The sequence below is a fragment of the Trachinotus anak genome, unplaced genomic scaffold, assembly GCF_046630095.1.
Source record: "Trachinotus anak isolate AG129_WGS33_773 ecotype Australia unplaced genomic scaffold, CSIRO_AGI_Tana_v1 ptg000013l, whole genome shotgun sequence".
In the NCBI taxonomy this organism is placed as follows: domain Eukaryota; kingdom Metazoa; phylum Chordata; class Actinopteri; order Carangiformes; family Carangidae; genus Trachinotus; species Trachinotus anak.
Window position 1 is genome coordinate 11,725,077 of NW_027273864.1, and position 26,255 is coordinate 11,751,331.

The 26,255-nt window shown below is 42.8% G+C and overlaps 1 protein-coding gene across 7 annotated transcripts in view; it reads left to right on the forward strand.

Annotated features, from left to right (window-relative positions):
* LOC139630109 (calmodulin-binding transcription activator 1-like) overlaps positions 1-26,255 on the forward strand; it is a 54,512-nt gene that overhangs the window by 3,479 nt on the left and 24,778 nt on the right. For 6 of the 7 annotated variants that reach the window (XM_071493232.1, XM_071493233.1, XM_071493228.1 and 3 more), the window contains exons 2-4: positions 1,002-1,097; positions 5,749-5,852; positions 24,175-24,242. In XM_071493232.1, coding sequence (XP_071349333.1) covers positions 1,031-1,097; positions 5,749-5,852; positions 24,175-24,242 — 239 coding nt within the window. In that variant the 5' untranslated portion in view covers positions 1,002-1,030. Of the gene's footprint in view, positions 1-1,001; positions 1,098-5,748; positions 5,853-19,251; positions 19,433-24,174; positions 24,243-26,255 lie in introns of those variants that run through there. The other variant, XM_071493234.1, reaches the window with a different exon arrangement.

Consider the following 26,255-nt stretch of genomic DNA (forward strand, 5'->3'; position numbering starts at 1 on the left):
ATAGTTATTCTTGATGCATAATTGTTATCATTTTCATCTCCGTCTCAGCGAGGTGATACTGGAAATGACAGGGGGAGCCTTTGACCTTCTCTCCACTAGGGAGCAATGCTGAGTAAGATTTCTCTAAGGGGCAATCTTTGGATAACTTGAACTACACAAGTAGCATCAGACATTTTTTAGGCACATTTTCAAGCGTACAACACTTGAAGTCAGGCACACACATACATATGTGCAGGCAAGCATGGATGCGTGTGTGTGTGTGTGTGTGGCCAGAGGCAAAGTGAAGGCCGTGGGTTGAGAGTCCCATTGCGTGAAAAGACAAGAACTGTAGATGAGACAGAAGGCCCATGGGCAGATCAGCAGGCACTCAACCACACGACTATAAAACCACCCCCTCTGCCCATACTGTACCTACACACACATGCAAACAAACACATTCACAGTATGAGGGTTTTTTTTGTCCATTGCCCCTTTAGCGTTATGTGTAGAGGGATGTAATAATTTACGAGCCTCAGCCATGCTGAATGAAAGCCAAATGAATCGCAGCGACGAAGGCAGTAGACAGCTATCCACTATTTCCATCCCCTGGCAGATGTGCATGGCGCCGATCGGCAGAGTACACCAGTGGGCATGAGAACAATATCCACCATATAGCTTAGAAGACCATCTCCCTCAGTGCTGGTTGGTCTACTTTGTATCATAGCAACAGTGGTCAGGGAAACAGAGAAATGATGAGAGAGAAGAGAAACTAAAGCTGGGTACAAGTTAGTCACACACACGGAGGCAGTGTATCTACTGTGGCCAATCGATCAGGGGACACAATGGATGCAAGTTAGTGGATCAGAAAATGGATCAGCCCACATGCATATCACTTGGAGTTTTGTTTCTGGGCTTTAGAGAAGGAAGAATGAGGTGAGGGATGCGACTGCCAAGGAAACCAAAGTCTGGAGCGTCTTCTAAATATGTCTTTGTCCCTTTTTCGCTCTTTTCTCTTTTTGTAGGACTGAAGAAGATAAGAAATCCAGAGCGAATGGTCAGGATTGCTGTTGGTTACACAGGACACACCCCTCCCAAGAGTGACGACACTGACGCCAACAGTAAGAGACATACAAACACTCTTCACGATGTTTGTGTGTGTGCATGTGTGTGAGAGGGTGTTTAAGTGCCGCTCGCACATTTGTCTGTAGCACAGGGTGACTCTGGGAGCAAGTATAAAAGCCTTCTGGCAGAATGATGTGATGCGGGAACTGAGGTCTCCTTCTCATCTGCTCTGTAACAGATCACACTTATACATGCGTACACACACACACTCACGCACACACGCGCGCACACACACACACACACACACACACACAGAACAAGCACACACTCACAATCTCTGTGTGTCTCTGCTGAGACGTCATTCCAATTCAGCTCTGTTACACATCATGTTTATTCATGCATGCCAGTACAGTATTAGTGGGCACACACACAAACACACACACACACACAATAAGGCAAGGCTTACTTTGGCTATCAGTAGTTTATTGTCATACCTAATCTGTACACATGGCATTATGTATCTATAATCCTCAATGGGCCTGGTTAAACTAGAAGTGAGATGGAGTGTGTAATGTGAGGTCGCCGCGTGGTCGTGTATCAGTCTGTGTGTGTACTGGGCATGTGTGTGATTGCTGTGGTGTGTTAGAGGGACTATAAAGGCAATGATTGCTTTGATTGGTTATTGATTCCAGAGGACATGACACAGATGCATGTCTCTGACTCTGTGCGTATATGGGTTTGTGTTAGGGGGACAAATTGGAGGAAAATAAACAGATGTGAGGAGGAGCAGACAGAGATGGAGCTTAGTGAGGTGCTGGGGGTTATGGGAATAGGGAGGTGGGGTGTGGGGACCCCCCACACCCCACCAGCTATTTTTCATTTCTGATGGCGTCATACCTACACCAGAGCCTCTTATATTGTTAAGAGGCATAGAAGAAAATGTTACAAAATAGAAAATGAACAATTAAGACAAAATCTGAAAAAGAAATAGAATAGAATAGTATAGAACAGAGAGTTCTGTTTGGGATGCCTGTTTAATATGAGCTGAGACTTCCCGAGCCTATCCCTGTCTCCTATCTGTTCTCGCGTCCCAGCTGGAGGATTACTGGAGGAAAAGTTTATCAGCAGAATGATAAAATTAGCATGCATGCCCATCTCTCTACCCCCCCTCCCCCCGCTCTCCCTCTTTCTCTCGTCTCTCCCTCCCTCTTCCTGCACTCTCGCTCATCCCATGCTATGCTCCCCCCTTTCTTCTCCCTGCCCTGGCGCTTCCCCCTGCCCTCCCACCCTCCTCCCTCCCATCCCTCTATCTAGCTGCTGTGCAATGAGCCTTTCTTTCTGTCACATTAATTTCATCCCAAAAAGAGGGAAAATGTGAAAATTTCCCCTGATGCCTCCTAATATCAGTAGGGGGAGAGTTAAGAGTTGCATTTGGAACGTTTTTCTCTCTCTTTACTGAGGAGAGTTTTATAATTAACTGACAGCCATCTCACAAGGGCATTGGCTTGTTTCTGTGTTAAATATGGAGATGACAGTTTTATGAGGTAAAATATTCATCAGTCGGAGGCTGTGATTCCAGTCTAAATTATGGCATTTGATAGGCTACCAAAGCAATGTTTCACTTTGGTTGAACACTTTCAGTTTTAGCACGCATACCTCTATATGACTTAATGAGCCATCAGTTTCACATTAGCATTCAGGCTTTGTCACTCTTTTGGACTCTCTTTTACTAGATTAGCAAGTGAGTGCGTGATCTATGTACAGCCTCTTTGGGGTGTTAAAGCTCATCAGCATTCAACAAATCAGCAAAGTTGGTTTTTCAGTCCTTGTCAGCCGGGAGTGTAAATGTAAGAATAGGTTAAGATGATGGTTGTGTCCATGAAGGTGGGCTTTGGAAGGGATTTTGGAACCAAGGTCACTGGTTAAAAAAAAAATACGCCACTCTGGGACAAATACTGTGATGTGTGTTCTTTGATCGGCAGTCACTGCGTGTGTATGCGTGTGTCTGTTTGCATGTATGAGCATACGTGTGTGTGTGTGTGTGTGTGAGTGAGTGTGCGTGCGTGCGTGCGTGCACGGGTGTTTGTGTGTGTGCCTACGCATGTGCTACAGTCTTGTTTGATGTGGTGGTTCTGGTACATTTCAAAGGCGAGGCTCTGATGAGAATTCTTCAGAACAGCAGGGGGAGGGAAGGGGGTTATAGCCAGGAGGGGTGGGGTTTAAACGCTGATTGGCATTCATAGCGGAGAGGCTGGAGTGCTGCTAAAAAAGAAATTAGGCTTTAACTAAGCTGCACCATTCAGCTGTTTAACTAAGCTGCTGCACCGTTCAGCTGTTTGAAATTCTGTCTTCTCAGGCCTTCTATTAATAAATGCATAATTGATTAGGGGGAGCATACGTGCCTGAACACACTTCCTACTGACACAAACACACACACTTGCTCAGACACCTACATGCTCACATAAGCACACACACATAGACCCCACTCCTGTCCTCTTATAGTACTCTTCCCTCTTTGTGTTACCTTGTCCATCTCTTGTCCTTGCAAAATTTCTTACTTTCTGATTCTTCTCTTTCTAAGTTTTTTTTATTCATTAACTGTCTCTCTCTGGCTCATTGTCTCCCTGCCTCTCTCTGTCTCCCCACTCTGACCCCCCACCCCACCTATCTCTCTTTTACTCTCACTCTGTCGTCTGCCCTCAGGTAGAGTATAATTCCTATCTTCCCAGGGGAGTCATGAATGGACGCCCTCTACTCAAATGCTTATCAATAACCTTTGAGTGCTTGCTCTCTTTGACTTCTTAGCGGCACACCCGTTGGGCACGCACTCACAAACAGGAACACACACACACACACACACACACACACATACACAAGGGGCTCTACCTTTGTGCGGACGCTTTGCACTGGTGAAGTGGTATTTTCCTGTGGCGCAGTGGGATTTTTTTCCTCACCTGCACCTATTCAGTATTTTGGTGATTCTCTGCGTGCCGCAGTGGGGGAGGAGAGGCTCAGTTGGGGCTGTTTCGCAGGTAATCCAACAGCACTATGTAGTTTTGATGGCGGTGTACTCTTATAGCTCCCTCCAAAACTAAACAAACCTCTATTTTCAATGTCTTGCTTGTCTATTTTATTATACATTCTTCTACCAGTGGTCACATCATATTTCACTGAAAAAAATAATTAAAGGGTAGGCTGGCTATAGTTTTGTTATTGTCAACAAATCCAATGAAAAGCCTAAATTCAACAGAGTGTTATTCTATTTCTCAATACTTAAATTCTTCCCTGTCTTGTTTATGGCTCTCAGCCCTAAGCCCCATTGTTCCTACTGAAGACTTAAATCTTTAAAAACAGGTCACATATATAGTTATGTTTTTGAAAATGCAGTTTCCTAAACCAACTGGGCACTGTAGCTTTTAGCAAATATTACTTAAGCAGGAGAAAATAGTGTATATGTTGGGGACTGTTTTCAGTGAGTGAGTATTACCGGCAGCAGAATGGTGTATGTGGGATTTACTCAAAACAAACCACAGTGACCATGTTCATCATAATGAAGGACCCTGTCACTTAGTTCAACCGTGTTGCACTACTAGAGGTTTATGGGAGAGAGATGTTGATGATAAGAAAAATATAGAATATCTCCAGACTTCATACTTCAAGGCAATGGTGCCAAATAGATAAAAGTTAACATACATTTACCAACCTACGTTGCTTCACCTGTGGTTAGCGTGGGGATTATTGTGGTTCTGAATAAAGTAGTGCATCATTACACAGAAAAGGTGGTCCTCTGAGGACTTTCAGTATGTCTAGAAACATTTAACATCACCTGCCCATAGCAGCATTTGGGCTATTGTGTATTTGAACTTGTAATTCTCCAGCTCCTGTACAAGAATATTAGTTTCCTCTCAGGAGGGGCTAGTCTGGAGTCTCTACTCAATTACCAAACTGTTTGTTTAACACTTTGGGGAGAGCATTGCTTTTAAAGGGGATAAGAGATGCCCATGTGATTGGCCATGAATGTAACCAACCCCTAATGTACTGATAATGTATGATAATGGATTCTTCTTAATCCAAATCTGATTCTGGCCGAGCCCCAGGTGTGCTCTGCACCTTCACCTGCTGTCCAAAAATAAGTGCACTGTCTCTTCCTTTGTGCACTACACACTTAACCTATTGTCTGCACCCTGCACCTTGATTGACAAAGTTATCAACCTTACTTGTCTACATCACTGTGAATCACCCATAAGTGAACAAGATATAATAGATACACTGACTGATTAGGAATAACGCACTTACTGGGCCATACAAAGTATCAGCCTGATATCTCTTTTCACTGCTGTACCAAAAATCCTCAGTTGTATTTCTGATTTGTAATACACAGGAAGCTTTTACAGATCAAGGATGATCTGTCACTGGATGGACCACATTTCTTTTAACAAAATTAATTAAAGCTTCTGTTCTTCATAGGCCTGAAAAAATATCTTCACAAATTGATTTACTTAAGGTCACATTGTACCATTAAATGCTACACAATAAAAGTTTGTCATGATTTTATTCAGCCAGATCTCAGAGATGCTGCATTTTGGTATTCTCCTCTCGCAACGTCTCTGTGTCTGATGAGAAATTTCTCTCCTCTTCCTACTCATCCCTCATTTATCTTCCTTTATCTTCACCCCCTGTCCTCCCCCACTTCCCCTTCTGCTCCAGATGAGCCAGGCCAATTGAAGATATACCTTCCTAAGAAGCTGCTAGAGTGTCTACCCAAATGTTCCTCTCTGCCCAAGGAGCGCCATCGCTGGAACACCAACGAGGTGAGAATGAAACACACTCAAAAGGGAAATATCTGTGACAGTGAGATGAAATGTTATTTTTACTGGTGACGCATCTCTAGCTAATGTCACATTGAGATATGAAGAGGAGGTAAACAAACACAATGGCAGCTTTTCATTATGGGACCCTAAAACTGTGACACTAGGAAAAAAAAAAACAGCCCAAGCCACGAGACTTTATATTCCATGTGGCATGTTGCTGTCTATTTCACTTTGTAATCCAAACAAGTCTGGTTTAAGGTGTAGGGATCAGTGGCTCCTGGGTCTAAAACTATAGGACTTAGAGGCTAGGAAACAACAAATGAGGCTACAGAATGAATCTGTCCACTGCTGGGTCTTACTGGGTTCAAAAAACCTATGGTCAGTAGAATAAAGATTCTTATCTGAAACTAACATTGTTGCTATGCAACCCCAAAAAGCCTTTAAAATGTGTGGCACATTTCTGCACATAGTTGCTTTTTCTGTCTTGTGTTATGTGTGAAAATGATGCTCTACTTACGGTGTGTAATGTTGTCCTCCAAAACAAAAAAACGAGGAGCTGTCTGTGAGGTATAAACAACAAAAGCATTGACCATGCACCCAGAGGATTTGATCATAAAAGTGAAACTTAAGGGATTTTGTTCTTCACTTTCCACAACGTTAACCATATTTTAGAAATTTTAGTACGCTCTGACTGTTGAAGTTTTCACACAAACACATGGCTACCAGTATATAGGACAATATAGGGCTGAGTATACCCTGCTCTGGGCCAAAATTAGCAACATATTTGCAGCATGAACAATGGATAACTTAAATTCTGCTGCTGGCTAAATGGTACAATGTATAATGGGGCCAAATTAGGTTGGGACAACTCTTAACTCATGGACAAAGATAACCCTGAGGTAAACATCTGCGGAGTGAAAAGCTTTACAGAGTTGCATGTTCTTCCAGACTTAAGCTGTTAGCTTAGGGAAGTGTTTGATGGGTGGAAATGGATGCAGGCATTTATCGTCAATAGCCCCTTGTTTATGCATTGCGCAGCTCTCTACTGGTGGTTTGCTCCATTCATTGTGATGCGGTTGGCCTCTGCGAGGACATTTTCTCCATGTGCAGGCTGTGCACTCCATTATGGATGTGTGTTTGTGTGTTTGTGTTATTGATTACCGAGTCCAGCATTATTATGCAATGCAAAGCTGATTTGGCCTGTGGTTTTTCTCTCAGGAAAGTCATTACATTTTTCATGCAATCCATCTCAATGAAGGTCATACTGGGAGTTAAGCACGGCGCCTACTGAACAGTGTGCTCACATGAATAGGCTGTGTGTGTGTGTATGTGTGTGTTTGTGTGTGTGTGTGTGTGTATGGTTCAGAACAACGTGACCGCAGTTGGTTTGGGACTTCCTTTCATCAGCCTAACCAAGAGCAATTGTGCACAAGGCGCAGGGACTAGACCAGAGCACCTTGTTGCTGCCCCTCTCCTGCCCTTTCTCCCCCTTTTTCTCCATAAGTCTCCCTTTCAGCTTACCATCTAGTCCTCTCCATCTTTATCTTTCATTTCCTCTCCCCCCTCCCCTCTCTCTCTTTCTCTCTCCGTGGCTCTCTCTCTCTGATGAGGAGGTACAGGCTCAGTTCAGGGGGAGGTTGGGTGTCCCTCAGCGGATTCCTTCAAAGCTCCTCTTCCACCCAGGCATAAAGTTTCCTGCATACTTAAACACTCCATTGTGTCTGCTGCTCCTCTTGCTTGGTGCTTTCATAGGGGGGTGCTTACTGTGCATCTAGTGCATGTATGTATTTCAGTCTCTGTATGTGTTTCTAGCTGCATGTGCGAGTGTGTCTGTAGAGGGATATGCAAAACTACTGATTATTGTGGTCAATTATTTTGTTGCTGCTGCAACAGAAGTATTGATTTTTTACTGTTTTTATCTGTCTGTGTTGCAGACATTGCAAGAGGTAGAGCAGTTTTCATGACTAGGATATTGAAAATTAAAATCATTGGTCATCAAATTTTATACACATGTAGGGTTTCTAAGTCCACCATAGATTGTGGAGTGTAACACAATTTTATGTGGGATTTCCGGACAAGTCAGCTGTCAAATTTGAATCAATTTATTTGTTCCATCGTATCCCCTCAGTGTGTATGTGTGTTTGTGTGTGTTCGCTTAAAATATATTACTGTTATGGTCTAGATATTGCTCATGATGTGTCGTGATGCGTTATTGACAAATGTGTGTGCTGAAACGCCCAGTAATTATTTGGTGTGTAGACAGATATATGTGTGTGTGTGTGTGTGTGTGTGTGTGTGTGTGTGTGTGTGTGCACGTGTGTTTGGGTGTGCATGTATGATTTTGTGGGTTTCCATAGAATTCTTCATTTCCATATTCTTACACAGAAGGAAATCCACAACGGGTTTTGTGTTCCTCATCCTCAATGTTTGGGTGTTGGGTTTCTGCATGCTGTTTATACATGTCTGCATTTAGAATTAGGATTATCCTTTGTGTGTGCATTTGTGTGTGTGTGTTTATATGTGTGTGTGTGTGTGTGTGTGCATGCATTTGTGTGTGTGTGTGTGTCTGTCTGTGTGTGTGTGTGTGTCTGTGTGTGTGTGTGTGTCTGTGTGTGTGTGTGTGTATATATGTGAATAGGAGCGGAGTGTGATAGATGAAGAGATTACCATTCTGTGTTTGGATGTCTCTGATTAAGTCAGACCCAAGCTTTACAAGTCTTCATCTGTTATGTCCTTATTCTCACCTTTTTCTTGGCATGTGTATGTCTGTGCAAATGTGTGTTGGTATTTGTGTGTGTGCGCATGCATGTGTGTTTGTTTTCTTGCACATGTGCGTGACTGCATATGATCCTCTGATCTCTGTTTTGTCACGCATGGCTCTCCCCGACACCTTGGCCTCCAACAACCACTGAGCTGTGACCCCATACATTTTTACCCCGTCCACTCCTCCTCCTCCTCTCTGTCCTTTCCTCTCTGCCTTCCCTTCCCTCTTTTCCTTCCCCTCTCTCTTTTGTGTACCTACTGAGGTGTGAAATTATTCTGTGATGGAGGGATGGATTCCTCCCTGAAGGGCTGAGCAGAGGCGTGAGCCTTTTGTTCAATAATAGATTGGGGGTGTATGTGTATCTGTCCATGGTAATAGACTATAGACTAGTTTTAGATAACAAACCACACTCAGGTGGACAGACTGATGTTAGAGTCAGTTTTGTTCATCCTTTGGGAATGACTTGTTGGTTTCAGCAAATTCTTTGGAGCACTGAAATAAGGAGGCTATCAAACTTAGAAATAAACTTCAAATAAAGACAAAGTTCAGAATCTGTTCTTGGGATTCAAGCTAATGAAAAGATATGATTACTCTTGTGTGGACCCTTGACATCCTGACTCATATTTTAAGAGGCCAGTCTGAGTTCAATAAATATATAATCATATAATAAATATCTCTTTATCCATCCATCCATTAGCCATACCGCTTAGCCTTATAAGGTTGCAGGGGGGCTGGAGCCAATCCCAGCTGACACTGGGGGAGTGCGGGGTACACCCTGGACATTGCGTCAGTCTATCACATGGCTGATACAAAGAGTTAAACAACCATTCACGCCTATGGCCTATTTAGAATCACCAATTGATCAAACATGCATGTCTTTGGCCTGCAGGAGGAAGCAGGGGTACCCAGAAGATACCCACGCACACACAGGGAGAACATGCATACTCCAGACAGAAACCCTGTCGAACCCAGAACCTTCTCGCCGTGAGGAGACAGTGCTAACCACCCAAAATTCCCTTTAGAATAAGTAAATTTAAACTATGAAATGTGCACACACATTCTATGTGAATATGCACGCCAATTGCGTGATCTAATGTGCATTTTAAAGGCTTCTACTTCAGAGCAGCCCTCCCACTATGATTCAAATGATGCAACTGTCAAACGGGTTGGTACAGACCTCAGTGCATCACACAGACGACAGCCGTCTGTGCCACAGCGCTTCTGCATGCGAGTTTGCTCGACATGTCACTCAACTATACGGCTGCAAAAAGCAAGTGTGAAGAAAAGCCATTGTTTTGGTATCAATGATATGAAATAATGTGATATGAAACAGGCAGTGTTTTTTTGTAGAGCTCCGTTCTTGTGACGTAGTGATGTATTGGTAGCTGTATGTTGTGAAGGCAGCTCATTGACAATTCACACACGCTCATGTCTGGCTGTGCCGCTACATGACACTAACATGATTACTTGAATGAGAAGCAGATCAAAAAGCATATACATGTTAGACCAGTGCCCCATCTGTCTCCTATGTGTGTGTGTGCATCAAGGATAGGTGTTGCCATGGTAACAGATTGGGTTTGTGTGTGTGTGCATATTCCTGCTAATGGTATGATCAATGTTGCATGTGTGACACAAACGCTGTTTATGATTGTGCAGTAGATTTAAGTTAATAAGAGAGATGTGACATAATCGGTATGTCTGTTTGCGATACCAAACATACGGACGATAATCATAATAATCATAATAATCATAATAATCATCACATACAATATTTCATTCAAGAAATGTACCAGAAAAAGCTTTACAACAAAGAAAAATTACATGCATCAAGTGCATCACATGAAACATAAAAACATATTAAAAACACTGTAGAAAGCATTAATGTAAAATGAAGTGGAATAATAATAGAATTGTAACACGGATAATATAAAGAGAGATGTTGAAGAGCAAAAGCTCTAAATCTCAGGTAAAAAATGTCAGGAACTCACTCACACTCACCTGTGCATGCTGTGGCGTCAGCTTTTGTGAGTTCAAATTTATAACCCAAACAAAGCTGTGTGTGTGTGTGAATGTTTAATTAATTATTTATGTCCTTGTTGTTTGTAAGCCATTAAATAGATACATTGAATTAAATATGCATGCATTGTATTCCTACATTTCTTTGTAGAGACATTTTCTCATTTTTTTTCCCTGTAGGTAAAACACGAACAATAGAAGTGTGTAGAATGTAAGTTACACAGGAGCGATGACGTCAAATGTCACTTACCAGACTACGTGACAAAATACTATAGATCCATTATGGAAACCCAGAGCGATACAGTTAGCACACAGCCAGTTGCAGGCCTCCATGTTCCATTTATTCTGTGGTGAAGGGTGTCCTTGATTTATGACTTTGATGTGTGAATTGCTAATGTCCAGCTCACACTGGCTCAGGCTGACACTCTTCATTTTTTGGGCCGTGTCAGAACAAAGACAAAAGTAACGTGCCTTTGGAAACTTACTGAAAGTTTCAATTTTAAATGAAATGGGTGTGTCGTTCGTGCATTTGTTAACATAACATGCTCGGAAGAGACTGTCAGTGTGCACGCGTGTGTGTCCTAGAGCCTGCCTATGGCTGTAACCTCTCCATTTGACATTGAGCTCTGTGCTGTTGCCGTTTACCAGAGTAAAGCATGGTTTAATGAGGGGGCAAAGAAGCCATCGCACACACTCACACGCACGCACACATGCATGCACATATGTATATACACACACAGATACACACACACTCAATACCAGAGGGGTGTTGCGCAGCTCCTTGTGTTTGATTCCTATTCTTTTATTTTTAATCATTCCTCTGTCTTTTGGGTTGAGAAATATTTTATGTTTGGAGAGCGCCAAGTTATAATCACTAATTAGTCCTCCAGGCTCTCTCTCTCCCTCCCTCTCTCTTTTTCTCCTCCTCCTTTGTCTATCTCTCTATCTCTCTCTGAGCCAAGCATAGCCCAATTAACACCCAACGTCATTTTGTGTCTGTAGTGACTTTCATTTCCACGCACACTCCAGACATCCATACTGTCCTGCTGACCGAAATGGCAATTTGAACCAAACATGAAGCAATGCAAAGAATTAATTAGATTCATTCTATTCATAAATGTAATTTCCTTATTGATACATGTAATTATCCAGTAAATGGGACTGTGGATGCCGCATAGATGGTTGGGAATCAGTATTTCAGTGTGTTTCAGTCATGCAGATATTTCAGCACACACAAGTTCACAAGGGGCTGGGATTAACCAGGTTTTACAAGTCTAGTCAGGGAAAGCCAGGTGTCTGAGGTAGGAGTTAGTGTTGTCTCTCCTCTCCTCTCCTCTCCTCTCCTCTCCTCTCCTCTCCTCTCCTCCTACCCAACTGGAAGCCCCACATTTTCCTCCTGTTCTATTTTCTCCATGTTGCACAGACCCACTATTTATCTTGCCCACTATAATTTGACACAAAATATTGTTAACTGGAGACACAGAAATATATTAAACAGTGGGAATGTGTGACTGTGATTGTGGGGGTGTTGTGTATGTGCCATAGCTTGTTTGTGTGTGTGTGCCTTCACGAGTGTGTCTTTGAGTGTAACTTGTGCGTTTTTACTTCCTGTTACATTCCAAGTCCAACCAAAAAGAACTGAATGACCAGCAGTGTCTGCTGTAATAAGGAGCCAGGCTGTGCAGTGGAAACAATACTTTTTGTATCCTTAATTCTCCCCACATAGAACCTCTGTAATATCTGAGTCCTCTGTAAATTAGATTTAATTCATTGGAGACAGATAAAGCATTAAAATGTGTATGTGTGTGCATGTGCGCACACACACAGATGGTCTTTGCACTCCTATTTTGAGAACTTGTACTGTATGTATAGAACTTTGTCTAGATAGCTTTATAATTTTATTTAACTTTGATAACTTTCTGTTTTTCAGACTTATCAAGACCTTTAGGAATCAAATGTATTTTGCAGCAGCATGGGGCAATTTTGCATGTTTACATCCCCCAGTAACAGTGAGACGTCAACAAAACATCACACCTTGTAAATCAAGCACCATGGGTGCTGGAACCCTATTGATTTTGATTAGGTTTTTCTTTAGCATCTTCATTTTCTGACTGTATAATACCTGGAGCTTAGAGACCTGTAAAATTGTTCAGGATTTCTGAAGTCAATGCATATTTCATACTCTCTGCTCATGTTTCAGGAAGCTAGGTTATCATACTGCATCTGGAATTTCAGCTTGCCATGTTGGACTTCATGCAAATAATGGCACACACGTCCAACAATAGTTAAAAATGAAAAATCATTTAAAATATCTGTAAATCCTTCTCACTATATTTGCAAAATTGTTAAGTCCAAGTCTGGCTATGTATTTGTACGATCTACAAGTCGAAGAACCCTGTCTTGCACCTGGCGCAAAGCACCATGCAAGTATATTTGCTCGGACTGACACAGTTGTCATTTTCCCGTCCAGCGCCCACGTTGTTTAAATAGCAAATACACTTGTGCTCATCTGTGCGCCCATAGGTATGTTGGCCTTAAAATGAGGTGCGGTTGGGCACGTTGTTGGTGCATTGCTATCTTGAGGCAGCGGAAAGTGACCAGCAAAAACCTGGTCTTAAGTCAATGGCGCAGAATTTCACTGCTATTTTGATGAAACATTTTCAAAGGAGTGAGTCAGGTGAAAAATTTAAATACAGCCTCAGAAGGTAGGGGCCTTCTTTGTTGCATATTGTGAGTGGCACAACGTTGCTTCTTGTGTCGTGGATGTCTCTTGAACATCCATGACACAAGAGGCTCTGCAGAGAACCGTATTTTTACTACCTGGTAAATCCGCCACAGTATTTCCCATTCATCACATAAATTTGTCCCACCACAGTTTCATAACGAACCGAAAATTTATTCACAGTTCTCGTCATATCACATAAAATATTTCAAACACTGTGATTTCTAACGTTGTGTAGCGTCTTTGTAGAGCTGTGCGCAGCGCACTGATTCACTCAGCCCTTCCTTGCCCCTCGGGGCATGCAGAGCTGCTGCGTGTGTGGCAGGACTGGGCTCACTGGTCAGTCACAATATGTAATCAACTCCCCACAAATAGAGTCTAACTCTGTGTGAAACACTGCGCCATGTAATAGCAAGCCGCCAAGGTGCTAGTGTGCCTGACTTTTAAAGGGAATGGGAGATGTTACGCCCAAAACACTTCCATGAATAATTAGAGAGATTAAATACAACCCTTTTGAACCATGCGCCCAGCAACTGTTTTTTCTGCCGTTAAAATAGCAAAATAGCCCTAAATGTACTTGCGTCACATGATTTAGACCACGTGCTTTACACTGTTAAAATAGAGCCCAAAGTCATATGGAGTGCTATCCTGACGCCCTGAAACTTTTTTACTCATGCTCATTTGCTGATGCTCACTCTGTGGCTCCATGTGTGCAATATTTTACTCTAAATTCACATGATAAGTATCCACTGAGTATATCTGTGGACACTTGAGACCGCATGCGTTCTACGTGAGTCATCTCAGAGGTTTTTGTCCGCCAGCAATAGTGGGCTGGAGCTACGGCTCCAGTGTGGAAATACAGGACAGATAATGTGAAACTGTAACCTACCTTCTGTTCAAACTGTTCAACAGCTTTTCCTGTATGTCACATGCTTTGTGGATATATTTAACATCTTTCCAACTACTCTGCCAAACCTTCTGAAAATACACCAGCCAGACAATAGCACTATACCAAAAATCCTAAATATTGATCACTTCTGAACTGCCACTCAACATGAATTTACTGTGCATTACACTGGTTTCCTTTCTGCATTAATAATGTTAATCTCTTTTACATTTAGGAACTTTTTTAGGTGTTGCTGATATAATGTTGATTCAGTCCCTACATATGGTCATGGCTCTCTTATCTCTCGTGCAGAAATTAGATGGATAAAAATATTAAGAATTTTTTCTAGTGAATACACCATTTTTGCCACTGCAAATTTTCCATGCAGCGTTATTGATCCAGACAATTAAGACATGAAAACACAAATACGAAGTTCTCAGTAAAAATGTACAGACCCAAATATTCAGTACTAAAACAGTGAAACTTTTGCAAAAGGGGCTCCGCAGTGTATCAGACCACATTTTTATTTGTGCTCTGTAAAGTTGCTGTGAGGTCAAACTGTCAGTTTTGTTGAAGTGATATTGCATGGATCGACCCGCAAATGGCCACTAGCAGCCTGTAATCTCTATTTTTAATTAAAACTGGTAAGATTATGTGGTTATAAAACTGCATTGTCAGTGCAAAATCAATGTACAAAAATACAACATAGTAAAAAAAAACTTGCTGTAGTTGTTTCAGAGCATTAGAATTTCTTTTCACTCGTTATCAGTTTGCTCATTGCTCTATTGTTTGGCTAACAGAGGTGTGTATGTGGGGAATAGTAAATAGGAATATTTAGTAGTAAATGTGAGTTATCAACCACAGAGTTGGTTAATGTTTAACATTCTCTGGGAGCATTTCTCAAGGTAAATCTCTTAATGTCTGTATTTTCCTGTTAATCAGTTGAAAAGTCATATTTTTGTGGAGCTCTCCTGCTGTTTTTACTGCACACTGTGAACAGTGTTCATCAACACGTGTTTGGCCTCATGGAGTTTTGTTTCACTCTCTTTAAAAACACAATTAAAGGACTTTAATTTTGAAGCGCACATGTGTATCCACATTTTTATACATGAATTGAAGTGCGTTCGTTGTTTCCCGAAAATATAAAAAATTTCTTGTTAGGACATACACTGGTAACTAAACTTACATTTCATCTGCTTTTCACATTTTAAGAGGCACATATGCCAAGAAGGTCCTCAAGTGTGTTTCACCCTCATACAATAATCACACTATGATGCAGGTCAAATGTATTGGCATGTATGAAAACTTACCAAGCAAAAGTTTTACCTTTGGCCCTTTTTCAGATTTTATAATGTTTCTCATTTGGGTCTCCAGTGCCTCACAGATCTCAGTTTATTACAGGAGCCAAGCCAAAGGGGTAAACTGGCTGCCAACTACATCCTATCCACAACAAAACATAATGAGGGAACAGTGAATCTCATGGTGCGGTGTCCACTAACATTATCCTGGAAATGTACACATTCACAAGATTTACCCTGGGAGATGTATCCATTTACTGGTAAATATACCATTTCCCACATTTACCCTAATAGACATAGGGTGAGATACTCCATGCAGCATGTGTGTGTGCTCCACATTCAGTCTGGGTAATGATATCTGAACAGTTCCACTCAGGAGACCACAGTATGTGTCCAGTGTTTTCTCCTCTCAAAGTGCAGTTCTTTTTCTCTGTCTCTCCCTGTCACTGTCCTCCTCTTTCTCTCTCTGCCTCCTCCCTCCTGCTGATGTATGGAATGTCTACTCTCATATGGAAAGTGTTTGTAAAAGTCATGATAATCAAATTTCACTGATTCCTAGGGGATTAAACAAGGTGGCATTGGTGTGTGTGTGTGTGTGTGTGTGTGTGTGTGTGTGCGTGCGTGTGTGAGTATGTTCTGTCTCTTTGCATATACAATATTAGCTGTGTACTAGGTTGTGTATTGTAATGCAGCTGTGTCATTAGTCTAAGACCAGCTAAGCTGTAATATATCATCCATCATCTTGTACTCTAAGGAGGCAGCTATATAAGGGATACTGTTGCAGAATTTGCATACTGACAGTGCATCTATTTAATTGTTTGAATGTAAGGTATAAGCCAGTGGGTGGGAGGGATGATAAACACCTAATATGGACGGGTGAGCATCTCACTTGCCTCACTAGCATCTTGGCCAAGTGACAGAGACTGAGAATAGTGTTCAATCATTCATTTGGGTGTGTGACAGTAAATGTTTTTTTCCTAACAGAGAATTCTTCGAAATTCCTTTTTAATACTTTGGGCCAAATCAGTCTGCCCCAATAATTAGATTAGTATCTAGTGGAAGTGTTAGCTCACTATTCCAGCAAACAGGAAAAACATGGCAAACAGCAAGATTTCCCAGCCCAAAACCAGGTATTAGCTAGTGTTAAGCCTAAATGCATAATTACCTCTTGTTGGCAGCATGTATGTACTAGCAGTATGTTTACATAGCATGTCAGCTAGCAAGTCTTAACACTGTCCAATACACAACACCAGCGTCACTTTCTCTGTGAGACTCTAAGCTCCAGTCTCTTTCTGCTCTAAGGTGTCATTGCATGTTGAACTAGAAAGTCACAGTCCATTACAGTTCATATGAGGTGGAAAGTTACCAGGAGAGCCCGGCAGGCGATGACTGATGTCTGTCTCCCCCTCAATCTCTAAAAGTGCATTAAATTAGAGCAATTATTAAATGGCTATGCCAGAACTATATGCATTTAATGATTGAAAACAGATCCGATTTAAGCAAACAAATGTCTCCCAAAGGTCGCGTTAGTTTTCCATAGGCAACAAATTGATATGGCTGCTGTTCAGACAAAACTGTAAAAATGCTTTTTATATTTGTCATCTCTCCCTCTTATTTATTTATATACGTCTATCGTACATTATATAGAAGTTTAAAGATAGCTAACATACTTTGGCGCCCACTGCATGAGTCACAGCTCTTGAAGAGAAGGTGATGACACTGGGCTCTACCTGGTACCGTGCATCATCACTGTAAATATACTGTGAAGAGGGGCCCCTTTGTATCTATTGATACACTATACCATACACTTATGGGCTTGTAATAGCACAACATATGCTCATCAGATATTATCACTCACAACATTTCACTGTTGGTGTATTTTTTCAGCTATGGATGAGCACAGTCTGCCCTTCATGCAGTACTTTCAGCCAAGTGAAAGAATTTTCAAGTTGGACTGGTCTATTTCAAGCTGAATTCAAAATGAAACAAATCCATACTTTTTACCACAAGATACAATAAAGAAGCTCCACATACTCCCCGAATTCTGCTGACTGCTATTTTGTGGTTGTGACTGTTCAAGTAAACAGGTAAATGAGTAATCCCTTTCTGGGATTTCAAAAATAATGTATTTAGCCAACGAAGAAAGTAGAATCATTTTAATCAAGTGGAGTTGCAGTAAAAGTGAATTCTGTGGGGAAGGAGTGAAATTAGATTCTGCATCTTTCCTCTGTTGCTTGTGGTATTGTTTAATTTTCTGTTTAATCAATGGCAGTTGGCCAAGTAAAAGTGCATCATTTAGCTTTTAAAAAGTGCCATTTCTGAGCAAGAGGTGAAATTTGCTCATTTGCTCTTGGACTCATTGAAGCACAAGCTGGCAATCATCAGAACTGGGAATGCATTTGGGACTTCTCTGTCAAACCATATATCACATTTTGCAATAGCCTGTAAGAGTGAGTGCAGGGCCCATAGTAACAGTCTGTTCAGGTCTACAGCCCGAGGCCTCGTCCTAGGCAGAGACAGATCAGACTGCACAACAGTGGAAGCCAGTCACTAGCGCAGGGTTGATAACCTTTAATGTTTACTTTTGCTTATTTCAACTCCACCTGCCCATCTCTCAGTATGAAGCCTCCAGGCCTGTTGTCAGTGGAAAAGATAAACCCGAGATTGCAGACAAATTGTACATCTGTAATTTGATGCTTGTCTTTGGCAGTTTGTTTTTGAGGCTTGAGGAGAGTTAAATATGCATGGCTTCAACATGGGTGGCTCCAAGTTTTTTCCAAAACAACAAACAAATGACATGAAATCTTTATTTGGTGGAGACAAACAGAATTCTGAATTGATTTTTTCAGAGGGAAGACTCCACGTGAGCTCCAGCAGTTAACTAGATTTGTTTGTTTCTTCTGAAATGGAGCGACAGTGATATTTACTGAGAGCATGCACACATACTGAACAGGTGCGCCACCTCACACACACACACACACACACACACACACAGGCTCCCATCCTTAGTTGGTTGAGGAAGAGACAAACCTAAAGATCGCCACGGAGACCCATCTTTCAAATTTATTCATTAAACTCCCAAATGCTCCCCTTAACGAATGTAATTAGAATATGGTAATGAGAGAGGGCTGAACCAGGGAGTGTTGTAATACGCTTAGCAGCACAGAGGGAGAGAAGAAGAGAGAGAGATACAGACAGAGACAGGAAGGGAAACAGAGTAAGGGAGTTAGAGGAGAGAGAACTAGAGAGACTGACTGACAGGGTGCCAATTTATGTCTAGTTGTAAACAAGTATTTATGCCAATGAGAGGTGGCACACACTATTTCTTTTTTTTTTTCCCTCTCTCTCCCACTACCTCTCTCTCTCTCTCTCTCTCTCTTACCATGCCTCCCTATCTCTCTCTGCTTCCCTCTCTCTCTGTAGCATACCAAACCTCCTCAATAACAATAACATCAACAATAGCAGAGACGAGCCTCAGAGGGCAGAATGACTCACAGTCAGATGAGGCATCAGGGGTTAACGCAACCACTGGAGACTCCTTCATTGAGACACCACCCCCTAGCCTCTCTCTCACTCTCCCTGTCTTCTCCCACCTCCCACTAGCAAACACACATTTGTCATTAGAGATTTCAACTATACGTCTGTGTGTGTGAGAGCATGTGTGTGTGTGTGTGTGTGTGAGAGTGTGTGGCGTGCACTCTTTCCTAGTTAACTTTTGTGGGAGTTTTTTGAGGACCCTGACAAGCTTTATCCAAGACGCCCTAACACAGCGGGGGTCCTGGCATTGTATTTGACACCACACACCTGTTGCTGTCTTTGATGTGTTCATCCCCCTGCTGAGACAGGGGGGGCCGTCTCCTCAAATGCAAATACAAGACAGGAAGAAGAGGACAGGTAAGGTACGCAAGAGAGGGGAAGTCTTAGAAAAATATGATTGATGCTCCCTCAGTGGATTGGAGCTGACTCTTCCTTGCTCTCAGGTCTCTGCTAAAAAAGTTAGTGCTACTTTCCATACTGCATGTGTGTGTAGGTGTGGGTGTGTGTGTGTGTAGCCACCTTCACCATTTGGACATCTATATCTTGTTGAAAGAGAGATGAGAGGGAAATGAGACAGAAAAAAGAGAGAAGTGGGTGAGCTGGGGGGAGGAGAGAAGGGGGGAGAAAGTAAAGAGGTCAAACCAAAAGGAGAGGGAATGAGGGAGTGAAGGAGAGGGGAGAGTGGCTATTTCATTATAAAGCTGTCACTCACATGGGCAGCAGCCACCACATAGACTCTTCTGAGACGAAGCCTCTTTGGGGTTGTGTGTGTGTACGCATCCGTTCATGCCTGTGCATCCTAGCATATGGTCATTTTGACATGAGAGGGATTTTTGTGTGTGTGAGTGTGTGTGAGTGTTTGTGAGTGTTGTGAGAGTTACAGTGTGACACAGACGAATGTGACACACATGTTTCCCTCCCAACCAGGTGACACGGGTTGGTCCCAGCTGAAGGTCAGACTTTGTCCTCCAGTGATAGACCAGCACTAAATGTGTGTGTGTGTGTGTGTGTGTGTGTGTGTGTGTGTGTGTGTGTGTGTGTGTGTGTGTGTGTGTGTGTGTGCATGCACGCACGCATGCACTAGTGTGTTTGTCCACGCGCTGTGTGAGAACGAGTGGAGAGAGAGAGAGAGAAAGCCAGGACAAGTTTTATTTATTTATTTATGTTTCCACACAAGCGACTTTGTGTATTAATAGACGGCCCATTTGTATGCGTGTGTGTACAACTCTTTTATGTCCATGGATGTGCATGTGTCTGTTGCCTAGTGTGTGATGAGGTGTTTATATGATAAACACAAGGCGAGCTTGAGAGGAATTCTGATCAGGGGCTTTGCAACAGTTGTTATGGAAACAGCATTAAGCAGTTGTATTAGCCAGTGGAGGTAATATAAAGGCTGTTGAAAGTAACACACAGTGGGGAGCGAGGCAGTTTGGGAATATAATACAAACTACACATTATTGCTCTGGTTTACAATAGACTTGATGAAATTTTATTGTGTGGCTAGAACAGAACAAAATTATCCTTGTCGTAACTCACTGTCTGGCCCTCTTACTGTTGAGAGTTACACATTTTAATTAGCCAGGTTAGAGGAACATAGTGCAAACAAGACATTATTGGTCTGGTTTACAATAGACTTCACATCATTTATGTCAGCTTAAAGCATAACACAAATTAGTCTGTATTCATCTCTCCCTCTGCAGCATCATCTTAAGTTTGGCGTCTTCAGAAAAGCAGCCACAGCTCAGTGACATTGGTGATTTTAGAGGTCACTCAGGACCGTTTAAATATTACACACAGAGATTCTTAGAGATTGGCCCTGTCACACTTCTGTCAACAACTGTGGATAATGACATGCCCACAGGCACCTCTCATTTCAAATGGATTATTGATTATTGCAGTTAAAATGAAATTGTATGACAATATAGGTTTAGTATGAAATTGTCATTGTAATACTTAATTTCCAGGATGAGCCTGGAAATAGACCATGATCAATAAAATGTGGGTTGAATGGATGGCAGAGATAGTGCTCCAGATCAAAATTAAAACCAGAGAGAAGCCTGTAGTCTGCAAAAAAAAAAAAAAAAAAAAAACAGGAGGCAATTTTGGATAGAGTGTCCATCAACGTCAGACACTGACAGGGTTGTTCTGGGAAGGAGAGAAGCGGTGGAGGTGCTCTGGAACAAATTACAGCATCAGCAGACCTCCCCTGGTAATGCTAATGCAGTTATTTCCCCCATATATGTATACAAGACTTACCACGCTCAAGGAGAAGGGTAGAAACTGATTCTGTAGTTGAGAAGGACACTTCAGTTCGCTACCTTCGTGCACCGCCAAAATAAACTGTTCACTGCCAAATGATTTCTGTGGTGAGAACTAGCAGCAGCCTTCATTTGAGGCACCTCGAATGGATGTGACAGTTCCAGTTTACAGACAACTCTGTTTTCTCCAGATCTCTGTCGGGGTGATGCTCATCATTAGACTTCAAACGTGCATGTACACACACACATACAGAGAGAGAGAGAGAGAGAGAGAGACCCTATAACGGAATCTCCCTGGGGAAAGCTCCTGGATAAGTCTGTTGCAGTGTAGGCGACCCCCTACCCCCCTTCCCCTATCTCCTCTGGAAATCTCCCTGAGGCCTGTGAGTGTGTGCATGTGAATGCTTGTGTGTGTGTGCATACGTGTCTGTCTGTCTGCTTTTCTGTGCATGCCACCAGTTTCTCGGAGGGAGATGGTCTCAGTGATGCGTGAGTGGGAGGCTGATTTCCCAAACTGCATCGCTCGCTCCAATCTAACTTCCCACTCATGCTCTCTGCTTTGTTAGATATTTCTTAAGTAACTCTCGCTCTCTCTCTTTCTCTCTCACACACACAAACAGACAGGAATAGGTGTGTGTTGGAAAAAATGAGGGGGTGTGTGTGTGTGTGTGCGTGTGTGCATTCAGCGCGGCCTGTCGTAATGTATTATTACGTAGACTCACACAGACATGCAGAACGTCTGGGTTTCTAGAGTAGATCTCTGGAGAAAGATGCTTGTCCCTGTCCCTGTGTCTGGCACAGCTAACGCACACACACACACACACACACACACACACACACACTCACAGTATTCCTGAAGGGTCACTGTGTCGCCAGGCATGCTCAAAGCGCTCCATCACTGGTTTCCACTGGGACAATAACTGTGACTTCCTGAGGATCGACCTTCAGCATCTCACTTCTGTCACTCTTCACATGAGTGTGTGTGTGTGTGTGTGTGTGTACTGGTTGAAGAAGTGAGCAGCAGTGTGTGTATGCAGTGTGTGTGTGTGTGTGTGTGCATGTGTGGGTGTGTTTTAGAGTGTGTCAGGCTGCCGTTTCAGCTGACTCTTCTGTTTCTGGCTTTTTAATGGCTCTTAAGGGGCAGGCCTTTAATTGCAAGTCTCTCTCCCTCCTTCTTAATCCTCCCATCCTTCTGTCTCTCCCAGCCCCTCATCTCCTCTCTTCTTCTCCTCTCTCCTCTCGCCTCCCACTGGCTGACAGTCACTAGGGGAGCCCAAGTGCCTGGCCAGGGCTGTGGAGGCCGTATAGGATATTGACTTGCTGCGGAGTGGTTTGGGAGGAGGAGAGGTGGCTGCCTGTCACAGCTAATGAATAGATGCATAAATGAATGAGGCACTCCTCTGTGTGTGTGTGTTTGTGTGTGTGTGTGTGTGTTGTTGTGCCTAGCTATGACTAAAAGTGTGCCTGTGTGTGTCCAACCTAAACTCGGCTCTGAGCAGTTTTATGAGCCAGACAGACATTAACAGGCCAGCTTGATAGTGATAATTATTAAGGGTGTGATGACAGTTCATCCCACACACACACACACACAGACACACATATATGTATATTAACACATATAAATGATGGATGAGTTAGTGGGGGGTTGGGACGTGAGGATCGAATAAAGGATACTAAAAAAAACAATCCAGTTAAGTGCCAGCACCCTCCAGCTGCTCTCTCTTTTTGTCTCCCCCTGCTTTTCTTCCCCTCTCCCTCTCTGTCCCTCCATCTCCTCTGATCGGTGTGGAGCTGGAGTGCTCTCATGCCAAACTGGGACAAATACCTAAAAACACACACACACACACACACACATACAGAGAGAAAGAGACAGAGAGGAAGAGAGGGAGACGAGGTCTGGAGAGGAGACTGTTGATCTGAGGGGGTAGATGAAGGAGTGCTTGAGTGTTGATGTCTTCTTCACTATTGCTTTGTGCCACATTTCAAACACTGATTGCCTTAAGAGGACAATTTACATTTCATAGTCTTTCACAACAAGTGGGTGAGATAGGAGTCAGAGATAGGGGGAGGGAGAAAGATGTTTCAAGGAGGAAGCCAGGGGTGAGAGAGTTCACCAAGCAAAGGGGAAAAGCGGTGTTGCATGAGCGACTAAAAAATGGGAGGCATAAACAATAGTTTCTTTTGGCTGCATCTCTGTGTGTCTCTGTCACTGCGAGTATGGACGTTTTGTTTTTGCTTACTCTCAGTAGAATGCACCTGTATGATTTGAACTTTCTTTTTCCATATAGGACTTGTGTGAGCGTAGAAGAAGAATAGAAATAGAGAGGAGTGAAGGGGAGAGGAGAGAAGAGCTGAGCTGAGCTGAGAAGATGAAAAGAGAGCCGGAGGAATTAAGAATCAAGTTAGGAGCAAGCTTTATCTGACGGGAAAGTGTGAAACTGCAAAGTACAAGAAAACTTTTCCTATCAGTGCACTCTCTCAGCTAGTGTATGGGTCTGCACTCCTGGTCTGTGTGTGTGTGTGTTTGTATGTGTGTGTTTATGTGGCATGTGTGTATTTAGGAGATAGCTTTTCCTCCCCAGTGGAGGGAGACATCAGTGTGTCGGTGAGCGTGATTGGTTGTTGGCCCTGAGGGTCTGTCCTCTATATCTGTCTCCTGACTGGTTGCTCTGTGACCAATCAGGCACCCAGACTGCACCGTGGCAATCAGATAGTGACATACTCTCTGTGGGCATCGGCAGGTCATCTGGAAATACCTGTTATGTTTTATCTCCCTATGACACACACACACTCATGCACACACATCAATATAACCTTTTCGTCTTGTCTTTGTCTCTCTAGGAGATTGCTGCATATCTCATCACTTTTGAGAAACATGATGAGTGGCTGACGACATCGCCAAAAACCAGGTGAGGAGAGCACAGACAATTGTTTCCGCACACACACACTCATACAAACACAGAATCACTCAATCAGCCAATGACTCACATTAGTTTAATCCCAAAGACTGAGTGCCCGTGTTTGATTAAAACATTAGTGATGTACGTCGGCTGTCTCTGGAGGGTCCTGCTGACGGCCTGCTCTACATGTAGAGAACGCTCTCGAAACATGGCTGGACTGTAAAGCACCTAGTCAGCTGAAAATGGAGTATTAATGAATGTAAATGTATTAGGATAAGTGATGTATAATTCAGACATAAGAGGGTGAAGGGGGGTTTAAAAAGAGGGGGAAGCATGTGTATATATATGATGGGGTGAGAACAGGGATTCACATGCCAGAAGTGAATATTCATCGATCCGAAAGAACCATAGGTAGCTCTTTTCCAGAATGGGGAGAGGTTATTGCCAGGAAGGAAGGAAGGAGACGAGAAGAAAAAATGAAAGACAGACCAAAAAGGGCAATTTGAATTATTGATGAATCACCTTATTGACATTTACTTTGGTTAATACAGATGTAGGTGTGATAAAAAAAGAGAGAAAGAAAGAAGAAAGAGACGGACAAGAAGTGAGAAATAAAAGAAAAGAAGAAAGGAAAAGTAAAGTAAAGCAAGTGAAGCGGTCACCTCATGGCCCCATTTCTGATTACTGACACTGCTGAAAGCCCGAGGTGATGCCTCTGTGCTCCCATTGTGCGAGCTGAAGGACTCTTCTCAGAAGCAGCCTGAGGCCAGCAGCACAGTTTATGTTGTGGATGGATTTCTCATTGATTGGTTGTGCTGCCGTATAGCCTCAGCCTCCCAGCAGCAACAGCAGCAGCAGTCATATTGGTGTTATTGAGCAGCAGTTAGATATAATCCCATTTACACATGACACGAGGCACGATTAGAACAGATTACACCTAATCCCATCAGATGGAAAGGAGCTCAGCTAACAGAGCCAGTGACATTTATGTGCATGCGTGGATGTGCGCGTACGTGTGTGTTTGTATCCCTATGTGCGCATGCTTTTGCACACTTGTGGGGGGGCAACATTAAGGTAACACTCAATGACCTTCATTTCTCCCCTCGCTGAAATACCTCATCAGTTCAAAGTAATGACTGTTACCTCCTCTCTCCCTCTCCTAACACTTTTTCTCATCCACTCCTCTTTCTCTCCTCACTTTACCGGACTCACTCGCTCGCCCACTCTGTCTCTTTACCTTGCTGTCTTTTCTCCCCCTCTCTCTCTTCCCCTTGCCTTCTCTGTTTTCGCTCTGCTACACTGTGGAACGGTGGAAAAGCTTTTTATATCCCACACATCACAGCCCAGTTACAATCAATAGCATTTATGTCTGCTTGAATCGGAGGGTTTGCGAACATGGGCATCGTCCACGTGCACGTACTTTGACACACACACATACACACACACTAACATGCACGTATTACCCACCCACACATACACACAGGCACACATCTGATCTCATCCATCTTCTCCATAACATAATTAGAATCAGCAGCTCTGAGATGACTCACACTGCTCAAGACAGAGAATAAACTCAGCTTTGATCGGAGGGTGGGGGTCTCCACTCCGCTAAGAAACTGGCAGGCTCACCCCAAAACAGAACAGATTTAAGGTGTCAAAGAAAATCAGCTCAAAGTAAATTCAATTTCACTACACACACTGTTCTGAGTAAATTGCAATCATCTCAGTCCGTATAGATGTGTCTACATCAAATTTTAACAGAGGAGAGGAGGAGAGGAGAGACAGACAGACAGTAAAAGAGCAAAAAGAGGTTGGGATAGAAGTAGAAGGAACAGATGAAATGAGAAGTTGAGAATAAGTTGAAAAGAGTGGGGAATGGAGGGACTGAAAAAGCAGTAAAGAGAAAATGAAGAGATAAGTATGATAAGAGGGATAAAAACTGGAGGTTGATGGAGAAGAGGTTGGGGTGAGGAGAGAGGAGGTGTGTAAATGTGTGTGTGTTTGTGTGTGCGTGTGGTTATG